The 21,305-nt window shown below is 41.0% G+C and overlaps 2 protein-coding genes across 2 annotated transcripts in view; one reads left to right on the top strand and one right to left on the bottom strand.

The window, feature by feature from the left end:
- The window catches only part of LOC129124014 (putative oxidoreductase YtbE), a 45,870-nt gene extending 44,362 nt beyond the window's left edge, over positions 1-1,508 (bottom strand). The window contains exon 1 of the mRNA XM_077182156.1: positions 1,381-1,508. The gene's annotated coding sequence lies outside the window, so the exon portion shown is untranslated. The remainder of the gene's footprint in view (positions 1-1,380) is intronic.
- Positions 1,398-21,122, top strand: DPH5 (diphthamide biosynthesis 5). Its single transcript, XM_054638711.2, is given in 9 exon segments — positions 1,398-1,609; positions 1,611-1,687; positions 1,690-1,868; positions 4,993-5,117; positions 8,030-8,138; positions 17,385-17,505; positions 18,422-18,461; positions 19,533-19,636; positions 20,514-21,122. Coding segments are annotated over 9 exon segments (1,191 nt in total). The 3' UTR covers positions 20,738-21,122.
- The last annotated feature ends 183 nt before the right edge of the window (positions 21,123-21,305 follow it).

The following is a 21,305-nucleotide window of genomic DNA, read 5'->3' on the forward strand; positions in this document are numbered from 1 at the left end:
CCCATTGTGTTGGGCTGCATATTGTGGTATTTATAGCTTAACCACAAGTGCAAGCGTGGCAAGTCTTCACTTTTTCCTCCCTTCTTTTCTTAAATTCTCAGCATTTTGCAGGGTATATCAACAATTTCTTAAAATGACGTGACTGGTTCCTATCTATTACACAATCCTCAAAGATCTGCAGTCTGTATAAAGCAGTATGTAAAGTGTTACTCTAGCAAGTAAGTGAAATCAAAGAACCAAATCCTGCTCATGACAACACCACCATTCTAAGTCAAGAGAAGTTCCTTGAAAATCAAGAGAAGCTCCTGGAAAGCCATACCTGGCAGAAGTTACTGGGCCAGAAAATGTCAAGCTTGATTTTCTTGTATGCCGCTATCCATTTACTGTGGCGAGTTCAGGCATAACAATAAACTACTCAGAACTTTCCAGTACAGCAAAAGGACAGGGAACAGCTATTGGGTGGAGAGTACAAAGGAGTCTTTCTGCATGTCTGCTTTCTAGTCAGTTTAATCTACCCATAACCCAAGAAATGTATTACACCATTAAAAAGGTGGTTCTGTAGACAAGTCTGAAGCACAGTTCAGCATATACTGAAACAATGGATCTAAGACAATCAAGTCCATTCTCTAAAAAAGACTATTTACATTATTTTTTCCTTAATTTTATAAAATCATCTCCAAGAAAAGTAAATTGGCAGTAAGTGTTACAGGTATAAATAATCAACCAAAAAACAGCAAAAAAAAAAACCCAACCAAAAACAACCCAGTAATTTTTGATCAACATAAGCCATTTTGCTCTCTATGCAGTGACTGCATCAAATATTCATCATTATCATCAACCATCATTCCCTTCTGCCTCACAGATGCTGAGATTCCTACACAGGATCTCAGTTCAACAGGTGCGGTAAGGTTCATTCTACCATGAGAATCTGTCTAAACAGAAATCTGCTCCCAAGCTTCCGAAGAAGACACACCCGAGCCACCCGAACACGGCACATGGCCGCGGGGTAGCTGGGAGGGAAGCGCTGCTGCGAGCACAGCGCTGCCCAGCAGGCCGAGCTCCTGGCATGTGGCAGGGCACGAAGCTTCACCCGACTGCACAAGGGCTCTCTCTCGGAGGGGCACCGGGACTCTCGGAGGGGCACCGGGGCTCTCCCTCGGAGGGGCACCGGGGCTCTCGGAGGGGCACCGGGCCCGCCCGGCTCAGCGCGGTAGCTCGGCAGGAGGCTCCGGTCCGGGTTGCCCTGAGGCGAGTCCGGCTGCGGGCCAAGGGCAGCGCCGAACCTGCCGAGCCGGCCAGGCCGGGCCCCGGGGTGACCCCCGCCTTCTCACAACGCCTCTGGCAGGGAGGCGGGCTCTGGGCCAGCCCGCCGCCACTTACCGAGCCCCAGCACCGGGATGCTGTGGCCGCTGGCGACCGGCACTGTGGGGACACCGCCCGGACCGGGCTTGCCCGCCGCTGCCATAACCCAGCTGCGGCCCGGGACTACAACTCCCGGCGGCCCCTGCACCCCACCGGCGCCGCGGGCAGCCGGGAGCCGGGCGAGAGGAGTCGGGAAACGGAGAGTTAGGAGCCAGGAAACGAGCGGCGGGGAGCCGGGAAACGAGCAGCCGAGAGCCGGGCTGTCCCCAGACCTGGGCCCGGGTCCCGGCGAGGGGTGGGGCGTGCGGCGCCCCGGCTGAGGCCGCTTGGTTTCCCTCGTGAGGCAGGTGTTGGCCGGGCGCTCCCCGAGCATGCTGTACCTGGTGGGGCTGGGCCTGGGCGATGCCGAGGACATCACGGTGAAGGGGCTGGAGGCCGTGCGGCGCTGCCGCAGGGTGTACCTGGAGGCCTACACGTCCGTGCTCACCGTGGGCAAGGAAGCGCTGGTAGGTCCGGCCACAGGGCCCGAGGCCTCTGGTGCCACCGGGCCGGGGCGTGCTGGGGCTGGTGGGTCCGTGGGAGAAATGAGCGGTGCCCGCTCTCGGGAGATTCATGTACGTGACCTTCACATACCGTGTTTTCTAGGAGAAATTGTTTCGCTAATTTGCAAGAAGACTACAGCAAAAATAAAATGTTCCTACAACTGTTGGCACTAGTTTTCATCTCAAAGCCTACCAGTATCTGTAAACCCTGAGATACTGGAGGACTTCGTTAGAAAGTGTCCAATCTGTTTAAAAACAACAACAAAAAACCCCCCACCCAAAAGTCATACCAGAAGAGTACATGTTTTGAAGCCCTGCACCTCTGTATCAGCCGGAGGTGTCATGGCATACCTGCTGGGAATAGCAATTTCATCATGTCACATTTCCACGGGGGCCAGGCTGCCTCACCATGCTGGGATTCCCAGAAGAGGCACAGTTCGGTCAGAGCTGGGCTGTTGGACAACGTGGAGATAAAGCTTTTGTTAGTAAACACACCTCGTGGAAGACAAGGGTAGTAAAAATGTGCAAATCGTAACTCTGAGGAGGTCACAGATGGTCACAGAAAGATGAAGTTTAATGCAGAAATAATACCAAAAAATGGCATAGCTGCCCACAGACCAGAGATCTTGCCTCTGAATAAGCTGATGCTGTCTGGGCCTTGGTGCTGTATGGCCATAATGTACCTGTATGCAGAGCTGCAGATACATAGAGCATGTGATACCTATAGCTTGTAATGAGCATTACATGGTTTCCATGTACCAGGTAGGCTAGAATATTTGGAGCATCTCTGGTTTATCTGCTGTATGAAGGTATGCTCTGTGGTTTATTTTCTGTAGGCTAAATTGTAGTCTGTCCATTCAAAACAAAATGTTCTTTGTGGTTCTTTGATAGTTGGAAAACTGCTAAATGGAAAGGATTACTTGGAGATTTTACTTTTCAAAATGAGCATTTGCTATCAGTAGAAAAATTAATGGATTCCTATCCATCTGAAAATAAAACACTGAATAATAGGAAAATGCTGACAGTTTTTGATGTGGTTGTTTTGGGTTTTCTTGTCATATATTTCTTACTGTTTTAAGTATTTTGCAAACCTTGAAATGCCAAAGATGAGATGAAAAGATCAATAAAAACAAAGTAAAAATGTTGTTTTACCTAAAACATCTAAGAGGGAATATAGGAGTTAATAACCAAGTGTTCATAGTGCAGCCTGGTTTACATACAAGTGACAAAGCTGAATAGTTTATTTACTAATCTGGTGGTCATTCTCTCCTAAGCAGCATGAAAAGTTAGAGGAAAATTCTCAAGAAGTAAAGAGCAGATCTTTACCTGCAGACATTTCCCAGAAATCCTTCTCTGTTGATGGTATTAAAATCAGGTCATAAAATTCAAATGACAAGACTTGCTTGTTTATTGGGATGGCCTAAAACGTATATTAAGTTATTTGATGTTGACCATCCAAATTGGCCCTGAGTTTGGTGAAAGAACTGTTGGGATCAGTGACCTCCCAGTGAGTCTACATTTTACTGTTTATATATTCTCTACTTAGCATGCTTTGATTAGCATTGTGGAGCAGTCTCAAAGCATGCAAATAGATTCCCTTGGATGAAGCCAAACTGAAAGGTGTGTTCCTGGGGCTGCACCCAATCTGTTCTGGAGTCTGCATTTGCTCACAGTGTTGGGCCCAAGCCAGGCTGGTGCAGTGGCAGCCCATGGAAGGGATCTGTGGTGTTAATGGAGTGCTCTGCCTTACAGCCCAGCTCCCCTTGTCCTGATGTGCATCTGGGCTGACGAAAACCAGTGGGGTGTCAAAATTTCCTACAGTTGGTTCAGTGCAGATCTCTGCATTACTCCAGGGTGACTGTCAGTGGTTCAGAATCACAGATGCAAGATTTGCTTACACATTGATTTGGTCCCCTCTCTGTTGAATCTGTGCAGGTTGCAGTCTGTTTCACAAGGAAAATAATATCTTGATTTTATACAGTTAGGAAAACCTACTCAAAAATGAACAGGAACTTATATTTGGGGAAGGGCATGTAGCCTGGTAGCAGAGGTCCCATACCTTTTACTGTCACTATGGGATGGATTTTTTTATGGAAGCACCACTCTGCTTCTGTACAGGTATTACAGTTCTCTCGTCAATTCACTGTTCTGTGTGGGCAAAGAAGTAACAGAAGTCAGAGGAAAACCTTTCTGGATGATAACTGACTTCAATGGTTTTATCAATTTATTATTATTTGTAATACCACACAAATTTGCTGACTACTACTGTGAACAAAAACACCTTTTTTGGTCTTTGCCATGGAAAAAAACTTTATTCATGTAAAGAGCATGTAAAATGCATGGTGACACAACATGGCAGATGTTTTCAGTATGACCAGAAAACGTGTTCTAGAACTAACTGAAGTTTCATTTACATGTGTGAAGTTGATTCTGGAAATAAAGGCGTTTAAAATGTACAAAGAAACCATGATTACTGAGCTGCTGAAGAAAAATTAAGGACAGGATCAAATACATGTTTACCTGTATACTTGGTAAAGTACTTCTGAAAGAGAACTCAAGATGAAGGACTAATGTGAAGTCATTCCTTAGATGTGGTTAGCTAAAACGTACTAAGGAAAAATCTGAGAGAACAGGTTGTGGTGTAGCTAGTGTGGTATTTGTGCCTGGTTTGGTGCCAGTGTTGTAAGTAGCCCAGGAGCTAGGCTCAGCCTGGGAGAGGGGGTGCCTTACAGACCAAGTTAAATGAACTCTGCCTGGAGTGCACCCAGGTACCCTCAGTGCAGGTGGGACTGAGCTGCTTGAGGTGCAGCTGCTCCAGTGACACAGAAAGCATGGAACACCAAGTCAGTATCAGGATAAAGTCCACATTCACTAATTTTTGTCAGCTCAGGAGCTGCTCTGTGGAAAGCTCAGGTGTTCTTGCAAGCAGAGGTGAGGTTCTCCAAGACATGGGGCAGGCTGCTGGGGAGAATAACAAAGTTACTTATTCCAGTGTCCATTGGCTGTGTGCCTGAGTGAGCACCCAGAGACATACAAAAACGTTCCCGAGTGTCTTATTTTGATGTTTATTATTAATTTCAATTTCTAGGAAAAGTTTTATGGAAAAGAATTGATTTTGGCTGACCGAGAAATGGTGGAACAAGAAGCAGATAGCCTTTTAAAAGAAGCTGATGTTTGTGATGTCGCATTTCTTGTGGTTGGTGATCCTTTTGGGTAAGACAGTGCAACATTTTAATTATAGCTTCATCACTCTATTTTTCAATAGGAAGAAGCCAACTCTGTAACTGCAGTTATTTTTGAGGGAACTGATTTTCAGACCAGAAACACTTTTTATGTCTGTATATTCCTTACCGTATTAAAAATATACATATAGTTGTTTACACTTTGTCTTGCTTTGGAGTTTCCTTGCCCAGGTGTCCATTATAGATAGGAATGTGGACCCTCCAGGATATATGAATCTTTCCTTCAGCAGATACTTATAATTTCATTCGTTATAATTTTATTTTCTGTGGTACCTTTTATAACAAATGCTTTGTCTCATGATTTGGCTGCTAACGGAAGAAATTCTGTGTTATCACATAAATAAGAAATGTGCTGTTTTGGAGGAGTATTCTTTTAGTTGCTGTTTGCACTTATAAACTGCAGCTTTTATAGTCAGTTATTTTAGAATCAATACAGATTATTGATTGTATAATCTGCTTTAATATATGCTAGTTTTTAAAATCACTTATGTCATTATAAATGTCTTGTCCTGTTGGTTTATTAGGTCTTTTGTTTCCACTTTTATTCCTGCTGGAAAGTATAGGCTTTTTTCTATGACCAGAAGGATCTCCTTCTGTCTCTTTGGTCAGGCATCATCAATCTGTAATGTCAAGCCATGCAGAAGAGCTTTTCATCTCCAGCTGGTGATGCAAGATTTTTACCACAATGTTAAGGGGCACAAGAAAAATGAAATCTGAGAACCTTATTTGTGAGGGGAAAAATGGAGTTTATGAAAAAATGAGCAATGTGCACATTTGTCAAAAGCTGATAATTTATGTAAATATAGGTTGAAGGCAATTGGCAAGAGAATGTTATATTAAACTAATTATGGGCAGATGACTCTGTATTTCAGAAATATTGATTACACTTGCAGTCCATGCTTACATTCAAACTAGGATTCGTGCAGAGTGTAGAGCCATGTTACCTGTACCCTTGTGCTCTGAGCCAGTGACTGGTACAAATACACAAGATGAAAAAAACAAGCTACATGGATTGAAATGTAGCTGCTACTTGTAAGCAGTATTATGATCTGCCTCAGTTATCATAAGTTTCAATGTCGAAATACTTCAGTTCTGGTTACCATACTACATTATTGTTAAAAACTACCCTTTTTTTGAATGAGTTGCTTCTCTCTTTAAATGTTCTTAGCTCTTAGGAGTACAATGGAAAGTCCACCACTCTAGGCTGGTGTTAACATCCATATTATTACTACCCATAAAACTTAACCTCTGTGTCAGTGACAGAAAATACTGCTGTAGTTTCGGCTGTAGAGGGAGGGCTCCATGAAAGTTTTCCTGGTATTAGCTGAGTGCCCATAAGGGCACTTCTGCCTTTAGCTACAGTCATTATAACTGGGAGAAAAAAAATACTGTCTGGAGCAAATTTCAGTGAATAAAGCCAGCTGATGCCTTGGTTGGTATTAGCATAACCACAAAATCCTCCAGTGCTCCTTGTCCTTTGTATGTGCAGGGAATAACACAAGGCTGTGAAACCAGTCTCCTCTTCTCTTAGAGCAGACATTCTTAAATCCCCTTTGCTTCTGCAAGTGAGGAGCAATGTTTGTATAGTAACTAAAGTATTGGTTCAGATCACTTTACTGCCTTCTCCTACGTCTGGGAGCCTGTTTGTATAAGGGTGTCAGATTTCCCAAATTCACATTCCTCATCTTTTTTTCTTCTGCTGAAATTGATTTCTTTTTAAAAATATTGATCTTGACAGCTTTGCCAGCTGCTGCCACATTTGTGTTCCAGTCTGAAGCACTTGATTTGCTGACTAGGTGCTGGTCAGACACACAGCACTGAAGTTATCAGGCTAGAACCAGGGGAATTCTGTTAGGGTAACTGAACAAGGCCAGGGTGAAAGCAATTTTCCTAGTTCATTGTTCTGATGGCCATATGTTATTTCTTTCCTTCCTTCTTTGGAATGGCTACACAGAAGTGTGTGGTCTCATCTTGGGAATGAGATGTCAAAGGTCATTGATCAGGTCTGATAGATTTAGGCAAGGGGTAGGTGCCTTTTCATATTTCATATACATAGAAGCATACATACAAGCAAAATACATATGTAAACATTGTTGCAGTTCAAAGATTTGCTTAATCTGTATGTACTGACCATTTTAGAAAGGCTCTAATCTCAACTGCTTAACTGCAAACCCAGTAATTCTTGCAGCACTCAATCACTGCAATGTGTTTATTGAGCCTTAGACCTGGAGCTGAACTTAACTCTGTTTGAAACTAAAATATTCTTTCAGAATAAACTTTATCATTCAGATTTAGGCATTGTTAATTTGAGTAATCTGGATTAACGAATAGAAAAATTGATTCACTCTAAGGATGTTTTTTCTAAGTAAACATGCAGTTCACCTCTGTCTGTTAAGAGCTCATGTCTGAGCGTGGGGCTTTCCTGGCACACACGGGTGCAGATGGGAGAGGGCCTGGCTGTGCAGCCAGGAATGAAATCCTGTAGTTTTGTGGAAGTTTGTGCCAAACAGAGTTGACCTTTACAGTTCAATGCATGTTCAACAGACACCTGCAGAAGACAAAGGATACATGGAACTTCCCTTTTCAAGTACTTGCCAAGGCTACTTTATAAAGTAACACTGTAACAGTGTTACAGTTCTAACGATGCCAGAAAGCTGCAAAGGGCTGTACTATTCTGAGGATGCCTGGCATGTCAGCTGGGGAAGATGACATGGAAGCCTTACTGGAGTTTTTATTTTCCTGTAACCACTAGGATATTGTTGCCATTTTTCCACTCTGCATTGTCCTTGTTGTGAAGGATTTAATTTTATTCCAAAACAAAGTATAGTAACACTTGGTAACACCATGTTTGCAATGTTTAATTCTTTCCTTTTCTTACCACAGGGCCACAACACACAGTGATTTAGTGCTACGTGCAGTAAAATTGGGGATTCCTTACAAGGTCATTCACAATGCTTCAATAATGAATGCAGTGGGCTGCTGTGGTTTACAGGTAATATTTTTGTGTATGCATATATGTTGTTTCACAACTGCTAAGCTTAAAACTGGTGAGCTCTTCTACTGCTGTGGCAGTGCATGTTGCAATCCCAAATTTCAAGATCTGTAATAACTGTACACATAATCTTAGAATTTTTAACACTTCCTTTTAGCATGCCACATGTCAGCAAAAGCCCCTTTAATGAACTCATATGAAAATGGATAGTAACACTTCTGTTCTTTTCTGCTTTCTAACTTCCTTCTGCCCCAGGAGCCTTTGGTATTTAAAGTTATTTTACAGATGAAGTTTTGCTCATGTTGGCTTCCTTCTACTACTGATGGTAAAATCAGGTAATACCTGATAAGTTTATTCTTAAATAAGGTTGTTATCCTGTAGACAACTATGCTGATCTTGTCATATAAGAAATATGTGCACGAGCCTGCATATATGTCCAACTCAGATCAAAATTCCAAAGTCTTGAATATGATCCACTCGTTCTCTTAAAAATTTGATCTGTCTCCACTTTCTGCCAATCTGATGAGGGAGGAGGGATTTGCTTAGCCAAGGACTAGTAAAACAAATGACAGTTTTTGTGTCATACACATGTATAGGTCCATTATTACTTTCACTTCATTAAAGATATTGTGGCAGTGTATAAATCATAACTAATCACATATACATTAGATGAAGCTTCCTCCTCTTGTTTTCATTCATCACTTTAACATAGAACCTGCCCTCTCAAGGTTCAGAATGGTTCCCTGTGTATGGGACCCTGAAACCAAGTTCCCATTTTAAAAAAGCCAAAAGCAAGCATAGGAGTGTAAGTGTAATACAGACAAGTTGGGGGTTTGAACAATAACTTTCCAACACTGAAGGAGGAATTCCTTCCTAGCAGTACACAAAAGAACACAATTTATTTTAATTTCAGCAAACACTTGGTACATTCAAATTACTCCAATACTCCAAACTCCATTCAATATAATGCTGGCCAACAGCAGAAAATCTGTTGCAATGAGTTTGGGTATAATCTGTGGTTTTCATTAGAAATCTGAGCACCCTGTCTGACCTGGCTCAAAACCAATGCAGTGACACCTGTCCCATTAGCTAATGCTAAAGGGAATGCTGCACAGCATTCACACTCTTTATAATTCTCTTGTGAGCACATTCTTACTAATACCTGCCTATTGCTGCAAGACTTGGGCAAAATTACCTTTTAGAAAGGAAATAGGCTTCTTGGTGTCTGAACCTACCCAGCAGACAAATAGCAGCTGTCGCATGACTGCATTTACCAGGGTGGGTAAAACAAGAGTTGTGGCTGGGGCTCACCCGTTCCCCTTTTGGTTTGATGGTCATGCAAAGTTTGCTTCTGCTGTCAGGTTGTTGACAACTAGTTTCTACTACTTGCTCTCTTTTTTACTGTTCTCTTACATTCATTAGGAAGGAAGATGCAAGGCCCAAAGAAATTTTTAAGTTTTCTGAAAGTTTGCTTCCCCCACAGTTCAGGCATAGGAAGGAGCAGTATGAAGCTTTTAGGTTAATTGAAAAAAAGCCAGAAACCTAATGTGAGTAGACTATAAACAGTCCATAAGGTTATTCACATATGCAGAGTTTTGGTGATTAGATTGCTATTTCCTTATCCCTTGCTGAAGGGAGCAGACCATAAAGGAAATGTGATGTTATTCACTCTGGCATTAGTCCCCTTTTCCATTCTGGCTTGGGAGGGGCTGCCTTCTCCTAAGTCCACATTCCTGTTGTCGTATAAGGCATTTTAGGAAATATTGATTGCATTACCCGGCTGAATATAACCAGTTGTACATTTAAGTCTTGATTGCTCCTTACTGGCATAAACAGCAAGTGAGGTGTATCTTACAAAAAAGCAGCCTTTGATTAACTAGAGTTGTGTTGAAAATTTATAATTTCTTTCAAAGCCTTTACATTCCATGGCTGTCTCCTGCCATCAATTTAATTTTGTAGTTATTGTGTCTCCAATTGTAAAGTTCCTGTCAGTGGGAGGGATTCCTCTTTTGCTTCACCACAGAAAAGGCTTTGCTTTTTGTCTTGTTTTAATCTGATTGTGATACAAACCCTCTCTCTTTCTCAGTAGAGAAAAACAGGAAACACCTTTATACGCCGTTCAGAGAGCCATGTGCGTAGCGAGCTGTAACTGCTGATTAGGCGGTCAGTGAAATGCAGCCACAGCACAGTCTGGTCACAAAAGAACATCTTTGGTCATCAGAGCAATGTTTCTGTGCAGCCAACAACATTCTGGTACTGTGCAATTTTCCTGTACAGTGATTTAGTGAAGTTGGTACAGCATCAGTGATGGTTTGTTACCTTCACTCCATAGTTGTAGTTCTTGCCAAATAATAAAGAGGGGTGCATATCTATTTTCAAATACTTTTTTTCTATCTCATCATTTAACAGAATTAATGAAACTGTTTTGGAATACTGAAAAAAGGAGTGGGGTTTTAATTTTGAAAATTAAACTTCTTGGAAGCTCTCACAGTCTGATAAACTGTGCTGTTATAGTATAACTTAGCAAAGTGGTAGTCTGACTGTGCATAAGGCTCTGTGTTTGCTGTGCCTCTGTCTTTTACACTGTTTTTGCTGTGCTTCACTGTAACAGATTTTTTTCTTTCCAAGGCTGTAGAAGCTGATTTCCCTTAAAAACAAAAGAATACAGTTATGGGAGAGAAGCCAAGAAACGTGCTCCTATGTCAGTGCCTCTTAGCATGTTTTCTGCAGGTTCACCTCCCTTGTCTGGAATCTGCCACATGGGTGTGTTTGTCACTCTGACTCCTCTTGTAGTGGGGAGCAAGTGCCAGTGAGAACAGTCAGGCACTTTGGTATCTGCAGACACTGCCAGGGAAGCACAGGCTGTACCTGTGCCCACTCTCAGTTTTTCAGAATAGGGCTGATTGCTAAGGCTTTTAGCCCTAGAATAAAGAGGCAGGAAAATGAGGATCTCTAATTTGCATATTTCTCCTTCATTTCTAATATGCATGACATCTGGGTCGGTTTGGGAAGGTCACTGGCCAGAGTGGTGTTCTCAGGACAGAATTCCCTCTGACCCACTGCTGGTAATGTGTCCTTGAGGTAGAACTGCTGCTGGTCAAACACATCTGGAAGATTCTGCATCATGCTGACCTGTGGTGCATGTGAAGGAATGATGCAACTTGAAAAGGCTTGAGATCATGGCACTAACATAAAGAAAGAGGACTGAGAAGTGAAGCGCAAAGCTGGAGGCAAGTCACAGGATGAGAGAAAAGGCTAAAATGAGACGCTCATTTCTGAATGGTGTTGCTCGTTTTGAAAGCATTTGATTGGGTAGCTAGGGAAAAAACATGAAACACCAAAGAGCTGCCTTTCTTTTGAGATGTACCCACTTTCCAGCTGAATACCTTCAGAACAAACATCTGCATGTGCCCTTGTTTCTTTCAGTGACGCATCTTGGGTTTTATGTTTGCAGTCCACTTAATTCTTGTAAGAAAATTACAGTTATAAAATAGAAAATAGCCTTTTTGCTAGCAGCTGGTCTCTTAAATGCAAAAGCAATGCTTACTGTGTTATTTTTGAGGTTTTGCTGAACAGGTGAGTACATTTCCAGTGTCAAGTACTTAAAGAAGCTGAAGGATGCTATCTTTAATTACTGTGCTCATAGTCAAATAGAAACCCTGTAGTAGCTGCAGGAGTGGAGCCTCTGAGTCCCACCCTCTCTGTGTGCCCTGATCTTCAAAAACACTCTGCTCTAATAGGAGGGACTGTACACAAAATTACTGACTGTTAAACTGTTTTCTATCACTGTTTTTTCAGTTACTAACAGTTTCTGAGCCTTTAAGAAGTTGGCATTTGTTTCTCAAGCCAATTAAAGGTTAAATCAGTGCTAGTCACACTATTTCATTACTCACAATTGCTGTCCAACTTAGTGCTATTTGTCACCAGCAAACATGACCCAGAAACATCTATTTAATCAGGTTTGGGGTTTTTTTTCTTTTAGATATCTTTATTTCATATTAGTAACCCAAGTCACCTTCAGGGCAGGAAGGAAACATTGCTTGATAGTGACAGAAAGAATCTTAGAAGGTTTTTAAAAATAAGATGTCATTGCCTTGGAGGGCAAATCCTCTCCTATGCAAGTTTGCTTTCTCAGTATTTTGATAGCTGAATTTTGTTCTGCTTGTGGAGTGGCTATTTCCTAAGCAGATCCAAGAGGCAGCCAAAGCAAAATGTGCTTGTCCCTTCAATTGATTTTATGTGATTTGTCTCAGCTGCCTTCTGAAGACTGCAATTATATGGAGTGGGTTTCCCTCAGCCAAATCTGTTTTCTTCCCAGTTCCTTTCTCTCTGGCATGTACTAAGGGCACTGGAGGTTTTTGGGACAGCTAGGGTGATCTCTCAGCTTGCAGTACAAAAAGGAGTCAAAACCACATCTAGGTGAATGGTAAAACTTTTCAGTTTCATGTGAAGGCTCTCATGAGAGGCATCTGAAGTTGCTAAAGGTCTGTGATACTAAATAAGGTAGTGTAAAGGGCTAGAGCTAGGCTTGTGGTTGTTTCATATGACCAATTCCAAGCAAAAACAAAGATTGAGTGATTCTGCTACCTCTTTGTTGACAATCACGCAACTTCTTAAGCTGCTATCAAGCAACAATATAAAATACAAAGAGCAGCAGGAGCCCTATAATTTGATGTATGTGATCTGGAGGGTTGTTAACAGGTTAGGGAGAATAAAGGGAAAAACCTGACTCAGGTTCCTTATCTTTGAGGATGAACATTGCATAGCATCACATCAGAATCCTTATGACAAAGACAAAGAAAATATCTCTTAGCTTTTCTGGGTATGCTCATTGGGATCTATCAGGAAGTAACCTGGGATAATGCAAGGTGCTCTGCAGTCTCTAAATGCACTATTCCAAGAGAAATAGTCTTAGGAGAAAAAGCCTCTTAGTTCCTACAAGCGGGTTGTGATTAGGCTGAGAAGAGTCTGAATTTCCATAATTCACATAATTCCTGTGCTGTGAGAACTATCTGCAGTGTGACCTGGGACCAGAACATGGCTTTGGAGCATTTCAGACCTATGAGGTCTCAGGTATTTGGTTGTGTATGATGGCAGGTATGAAGAATGTAGTAACTCCTTTTTTTGGGAAGAACCAGACCTGACTAGTTCTGAAGCTATTTGAAATGTTAGGAAAGGAGATAGGTTCATAAGTGAAAAATTGCTGTGTCACCATTGAAGCTGATACAGCAATAATTCTGGGAAAGATGCTGTAAAAATAGATGTCTGTGTTTTGAAATGTTTACTTCTTGGTTTCTCTGCAGCTGTTGGCCAACTGACCTTTAATATTATTTTGCATCTTCTCTCCTGCTTGCTTTAGTACTGTCTAGAGGGCATGGTGGATCTTCCTTTTTTAATTTCCCTATTTAGTCTCAGCTTGTTCCGTCTTTTATGCCCTAAATTTTTGTGGTGATTGACCACACCATGATTTCAAGTGAGGACAATTGATAGGACAGTTTCTGGTATCTGATATCAGACTGGTCTTTAACAAAGTGGCTCAGCAGTTTCATTGAAATTCCACTTGCATGAAGACTTTCCAAGGTGAGATTTTGGTACTTTCTCTCAAAGTTCATTCTGGCCTCTCAATTTGCAATCAATTCTGCTTGTATAAACAAGAAGTAAAATAAGAAATAGCATTAATAGAAAGGTTAAAATACTAACAGAAAACAAGCACCAAAAGTTGTCAATCATTCTTTCATATCATGTGTGTAAATAAAATAGGAAGTTATATCTTGTTCTGAGGTGATGTAACTGTGAGTTGAAGAACAGCTTTCTGCCATATTTTGTGAGGCAGAAAACTCTAGCAGCAGGGCATTGCCTCAGAGTGGAGTGCTGGCTTCCTTTGCTGACCGAGCTATTGCATTGCAAAATTTGAGTGCACAGAGTTTTGCTTAAGCCAGTCACTACTTGGGAGGGTGCGGAGAAAGGGGTATTTCCAAAGACTGAGGTCTTTCAAAAGGACCTTTTGAAACTTTTCTGTGATGTTTTTGAGCATTGAGGAGAAGGTAAGAAGTTTGGTTTCCAAGCTGAAAACATGAAATATCTGTCCAACCATTTCACTGTGCCCCTTTGAAATTCTGGCACTTTTGTGCCTGAGCAGAATGTAGGCACATTAACAAATCTGCTCACAGTGCAAGTGTGATGCCTGAGATGTTGGGGCTTTTACAGAGCACACATTGCCCACTCCTAAACCCCTCATGCTTCATGTAGAGTGCAGCACACACAAGTTGGCTGTGAAATTTCATTTGCTGCTGCCTCTCTTAAGAGCTGTGCCAGCCACTGTGCAGCCAATCCGTGATCTCTGCAAATACACACAGCTCATCATCTTACTGAACTCCTGAACAGTCTCAAAGCATGGCAGTAATCCTTAGTTGTGTGGTAACACTCCTTGGTTAACAGACATGTCAGGCAGCTCTGTTTCAGTGAGAAGGATGATTCCTGGAATTTTGGGACCCTCTGCAGCCTTTTTTGGTTGGTAGAAAGAATGGATTTTAATTTCAGTAGGTTTTGTCTTTAGTGGACCTGCTGTCTTCTGTAACTCCTGAATCCTTAGGATAGTAGTGCAATTTTTGGCTTTTACTGGTTTCTCTGCTGCAAGGCTTTTCTTGAAAGTCAGATACTTCATTCACAAGTTCAAAAGGTGGAAATTAGAGCACAGTAGAGGAAATTAAATTAGGAACAAATTGAATTCTGCATGAGGTACAGGGAGAACGTTTAAAGTGTATGTCCTGATACAGTTATGTCCTTCTTAATGCAGGCTTGCCCTGGTGAAGAGCAGTTCCTATGTTTGCTTAAATGTCACACATCTGCAGAGATCAAATACTGGATGAGAAAAAAATATTGGTTTGTGTCTGTAGAACTGTTTGTAAGGTAATTGGTTATAAGTATTCAAGCACAATAGAGGTATCCCACTTACTACTTTAGTTCTTCAGCATTCAGATTGATGGTGTACCAGGGACTTTCCAAAGTAGTATTCTTCCCTCTGTAATTTCAAGTAAGAATATGTGCACATTAATCCTAGGATATCTGTTCTTCACAAGTTTAGTTAGTAGAGGGGTATAAACTGCAAAAGCATCTCCAGGAGGTTAATAAAATATGTCCTACTCTATCTTATTGGTGTAGAAACTACTTCTGTGCTTTCCAGGTGCTGAGAAAACAGGTGTATTTTTTGAGACTAAGTACAGTTTTCTGTAGTATCAATTGTTCATGAAGGTGTTCTGAAGGTATTTTTACAGAATAGACAGGCAATTTCTGACAAAAATGTTTCTCTTTTTTGACAGCCAGGCTTCAGTATTAGTGCAAAACCCTGTAAACAAAGGACAGATTAGTGAATGATTGGCAGGGAAAAGGATAACTTGCTTAACTTCTTGTTGGCAAAGAGGATGGAGAATCTTTGTAATGAGTAATGGAAAAGAGAATGATAACAATCAGAATCAGCAATGTATGGTATAAATTTGAATGTCCAACTCATTCTTAACATGTGGCAGAGTGGTTTGGGAGTTCTGATTCCCAACAAAATACCTCACAGATATTAACATTTTTCCCATTTCTGCATATCCTTTCCTTTCGTTTCCTAAAGCACAGAGGTGGAAGTTTTTTCCCTTGGTTTATCAAAATGCCAAAGGGCCAAGGTAAGAAAGATTTAAGGTCAATTGAGGCCCCTTTCTGTCCTGAACAAGAACTGCTGCTTTGGGGAAGTGGCTGCAGTGGTTTCAGGTGCTGATGGGGAGCTCTTCGGTTGGTATCAGACATTGCAGCACTTCTGGAAGTTTGCAGGAATGCTACCAGGGAGATTAAAGGTATCTTGCTCCCAGATGCTCTAACAGTGACATGGAGAAGGAGAAACTTCTTGTTCTAATAGTTTTTCTACAGATTTGGTACAAAATGGGAATGAGTTCTAGGCAGCCACATGAAAAATAGGCAAAGCATAGTTTGATTTTCCTTTTCATTTTCTAGAACACAGCCTTGAAATAGCTAGCATCAGAAAAGTTACAACAGGAGCAACTTATTTGGTTCAACCTGTATTTACTTTACTGGAAGAACCTTTAGGTTGTGAAATGTACCCGGTATGTTCTTGTCCTTGTGCTAGAATGAAATACTTAAAAGAGGAAATGTTTTCAGTTATCTTCCAGGAATCTTTGAATAAATTTTATCAACATGAATGGGTAAAATTTGAGCTTTTGAAAATAAACATGTTTCTGCTGTGATTCAAGTTCTGCTCTACCAGCATCAAGGAGTTAAAGCCACAGGCTAATGCCACAGCAACAGAAGTATGTATAGGGGAATCCCCACATGGCACAGAGCTGCCAGAGCTGCTTCTATACAGGGTCCTCTGCCAAAGCACACACAGAGCCTTTGTCTCCTTTCATGGGCTTGGAAAAGCAGCTTTTCCTTCCAGGAGTACAGAGAAAGTGAGAAGGGTAGTTCATGTAGCTGTTGTTTCTCTGGTGGGCTTGAGCAGACAGAATATTGGCAAGCTGTAAAATCCATCTGGGGTGGCCCCAGTCCAGAGCTAAATAGACCAAAACTGATGCTTGGTATTCCCCTATTTCAGGACAAAAACTACTTCCAAGCGAGGTACTGCCTTAAGTTACATATGACTTTCCCTTTTGCATCACCAGAGATAATTGGCAAGACTATGGCTTCAAATGTCTTCAGCAAGATGAGGGACTTACAGTAATAAATGTGTTAAGGCTGAGAATAGAATCAGTGAGTATGCTTGACATAGAATCTGCTAGCAATATTCTTTCCATATGTGCATGAACAATGTTGTACCTCTCTGCTTCCTGCACAATCTGTATTCAGATCTTCATATCCACTATCTCCTTAGACTCTAACTTCTTTTGCCTGTTAGAGCTTCCATCTGCAGCAAAATGCCATCCAAATCAGTAGAATCAAAACATTAAATTACAGCATTATTCCAAGCTGTCTAACCTTAACCAAAGTAAGAAATAAAAAAACCTTTAGCCAAAGTAAGAAGTAACAAATAATAATTTTGGTGCTAATCTTACAAAGTTTTTGCCTTTAAAAGGACTTCAGAGTTGAGTAACAATAGAAAGTAGAAATTGAAAGTTACTAATTATGCATTGGAAAGGTGAAAGCAGTAAAAACTTTACAGGTAGTTCATTACTTGGCCTTTAACATTACTGAATGCTCTTATTGTTTCTTATTGCTCATGTGTGTTACTGCATTTGCTCTGTTTTACAGTTGTACAATTTTGGAGAAACTGTTTCCATTGTATTCTGGACAGACACATGGAAGCCAGAGAGCTTCTTTGACAAGATTGAGAAGAACAGGCAGAATGGAATGCATACCCTGTGCTTACTTGGTGAGCAGCAGCCACTCTCCTGCCTTTTAGTTTATGTATTGAGTGTTTACCCAACTGACTAGATCACCAGATAAGCAAATGTGGCATTAAAAAGGTTAGTGCTGATAAACTTTTGATCTGAAAGTGACTTCATGGATGTAGAAGCAATTTGGTAAACTGGGCATTTACAATCTTGCAGTTTTGCATTTTAATCCCTTTCGTCTGGGTCACTTTGGTTTAGAAGTTGATTATGTAACAAGGAATACTTATTTGAGGTTAAAAATGTATCCAGCTTTCTGTATGGTGGGGGGAGAAGGGTGTTTGAGTACAGGTAACATTTGGATTCTTCTTGGAAAGATTATGGTCAATTTGTTTCATAAAATTGGCAGCTGTGCAGAGTGTTACTTACCTGACCACTTCTCTGTTTCAATTTTGCCCAAATCCATTTCTTTTCCCATAAGAGAAGCTTGTTCTAAATTTTGATTGGGACAGGGAGGAAGTGCTAATGAAAGTCAGGTTCCTGCATGGCAGTGATGTAACCACTGTCGAGCAGTCAGACTGCTTTACATTCTGTGACATAAAGTGCTCATAATTTAAGAGTAGTCCCAATGAACTGGTCTGTGCTCAAATGTGCTAGTATTTAACTATCTTATGGTAAATATGGTTATTTGTATATTTACCAGGATTTTTATTTGGCTGTGCTGCTCTGAAATCTGTGAAATTTGCCCTATTGTTGGGTAAAATCACATGCATAAAGTCACATGATTTGAGATTAACTAACAGATGAAACAGTACAGTGTGATCCATATTCTAATAGCAAAATATAATAATATTATAATATTAATAATAGCTAAAATGTTATTAAAGCTTCACCTACATAGAAAACTAAGTGGGAAGCTTGTAGGAAAGCTGTGTTTTAATGTGTTTTGTTCTACAGATATTAAAGTGAAGGAGCAGTCTCTGGAGAATCTCATGAAGTGAGTAACCATTTTGAAAATACATAGAAACACACAGTGCCCCTACAAAGGGTTTTTTGTACAAGGAACACAGGTTCTTTGCCCATAATCTAATACTGAACTTACCTGCCTTCTTCTCTCGTGCTTCTTGGTGGCCAGTGTCTTTTGTTTCTTCCAAGGAGTGAAACTCTTTTGTTCCTTGCAATAGGGCCTGGCTTTATTTACAATAAGTGAATGGAGTTGCAGCAGAACATGATCTTTTTTGTAACTGTTCCTGTGAGAAGGACTAAGTCAGAAAGGGATAGGCTTTCCTCTTGGTGAATGAAGTGTTATTTCTCTACTGTTCTGCCACCTCCTGAAACAGATTAACATCTGAAACAGTGTTCTAATTTTATTCTTGGTACACTGGCTGGAACAGTGCAAAGTGCAGAATACATAACACCCTTCTTAAAGAGTTAAATAAGCAATATACAGAAAATGCTCTTATGCTCATTTAACTGTAGTCAAAAAGCTTTTGCCACATCTTACTCATCTCTGCAATCTGTATGTTTTCACAGGGGTGAATATAAATGGCTCCTCTATACACATGCTGTAACTGCTCTAAATTAACAATTGTGGAGTCTCACAGTATCATTGAGGTTTGTTTATTCTGGAGTTTCAAAATAAAATCTGTTTGACTGAATCCACAGTTGGCAAAGAAAGCAGCATTTCATTTAAGGATATATTTCTAGTCTGTAATCATCTGTCTACAGGGCATTTAACAGAAAAACAGTTGTATGCCCTTGGATTTAAGTCTAATGCATCCTTCAAGAGTAACTGCAAAACCTGCATCTTGCTTCTAGAGTTGAATTTGTTTTTAGGATCTAAATGATCTGGCAGCTGGAGCCCAGCTGTTTCACAGGTGTGGTGAGAGCACAACAGATTTCTGTATTCTTTAAAAATTCTGCTCTTGTCTATAAGACCCGGCCTGAGAGCCTGGACCTGTTTAAGTTCAATCTGCTGGTCTAGAGGTCTTTTGAAATAAGCTGTAAGATTGCTGGGGATAACAAAATGGGTTATATGTAAAATTTCTCTGCTTTTCCTTCCCTGCAGAGGAAGAAAGATTTATGAGCCACCACGTTACATGAGTGTGAATCAAGCTGCAGAACAGCTTCTTGCCATTATTCAAAACAGGAGGCTCCAAGGAGAAAAACCAGGTATCATTGGACTGCTTCTGTCTGCTACCACCCCTCTCCAGTCACACCTCTTGATGAGCCTCTGAACTCCACTTCCCTCCCCTGACTCCCAGAATTCTGCTCTGCAGTGGATTTGGGCTGCCCCAAATCCCAGTCACGAGATGGATTTAGCCAAGCTTGAGCCCAGCACAGTTCAGTGAGCAGCAGTGAAGCTGCACTGCTGGCTCCTGGAGCTACAGTCAAAGCCTCAGTCTGGAAACCCTGCACTGTTTCTATCCATGTGGAACTGTGAGCTCTTTGAGCCATTAGAGTTGCAGGAGGCAAAAGGATTCTGAGCATTTTAGATCAGTCAAGCTTTAAAAAAATCTCAGCTCTGTTTTACTTAGACTGGTCACACTCTGCTCTGTGTGAACACCAGCAGGAATCTAGGTTAACCCAAAGATGCAGAACTGTGATTTTCACCTTGAATTCTTAACACTGGTCAGGAACAAACTGTGAAATGTTTATTGAGACCAAGGGTAAAAGCACAGCAGCTCATAAAGATGATGCAATTGTGTCACAGATTTTTTTTCTTACAAATTCATCTAGGTCTACTCATTTAAGAAGTTTATTCCTTCAGTACTGTTAAAATGAAAATCCCTTAATTTTATCCTTTACATAGAATGAATAAGAAGCAGCAGGTCCCTCAAAGTGAACACAATTCCTGAATTAATTCTTCCTTATCAACATCCTTAAGTTTTATTTTCTTTGAATAGCAAGTTTCTTTCTAGGCCACTCCAATATTTTAATAATTGGAGGTTTAAAAAAGCAGTATAAAGGTTTAAGCATTTTGAGTATTTTTTCCCTTATGATAGGACCATTAGTCAATAAATTAAACATTTCATCTTCTTTCTTACAGAAATTACTGAAAACACAATTTGTGTTGGCCTTGCTCGCGTTGGTGCTCTAGATGAGAAGATTGCTTCAGGCACTCTACAGCAGATGTCCACTGTGGAACTGGGTGCTCCACTACATTCCTTAATTGTTACAGGCACTATGCATCCTCTGGAATTGGAAATGCTTAAACTATTCTCTGTAGATAGCTCCAGTTTTGAAAATAATGCATGTCAAAGGACTGCTTAAATAAAAATGAGGCATTTACATTTTCATTCCATCTGTAATTGCATAACAGCATAAAGATATTGCTGTGACTATTTAAGACTTGTCTAACTGTAGTTAGACTCAGAGGGCAATGCTGCAGGAACATGGACCTGCTTTTACCTGAGGCTGCAAACTGCACCTGACACCTCCAGAAACCTTTGCTTCAGATCACTGACATCCACTCCAGTCTTGGGCTGCTGACTAGGATAAGAAGAGTACCAGGTATCTCTGTGGCATCACTTGTTGTAGTGCATTAACCAAACGTACTGCATACATTGTTTAAAGTGCATTAGATGTTAAATTTTGCCTTTCAACTGTGCAGAAACTTAGGAGTTCTCTTACCAATAGAAAACATTAGCGTGCAAAACCTGTTAGGTCTGTGTTCATCTTTGCCTTGGGAGAGTGAATACAGGCAGGTGAGAATGCTCTAAACCAAAGAAAACCAAGAACTTTCCCTGTGGACAGCTGGTGAAAGAGGGGGAGAAGCTGCACAGAATTTCATGGTTCAGAAGCTGCAACTAAAAATAGAACTGGATTTCTTCATATGTTA

Source organism: Agelaius phoeniceus, chromosome 8, assembly GCF_051311805.1.
Source record: "Agelaius phoeniceus isolate bAgePho1 chromosome 8, bAgePho1.hap1, whole genome shotgun sequence".
Lineage (NCBI taxonomy): Eukaryota > Metazoa > Chordata > Aves > Passeriformes > Icteridae > Agelaius > Agelaius phoeniceus.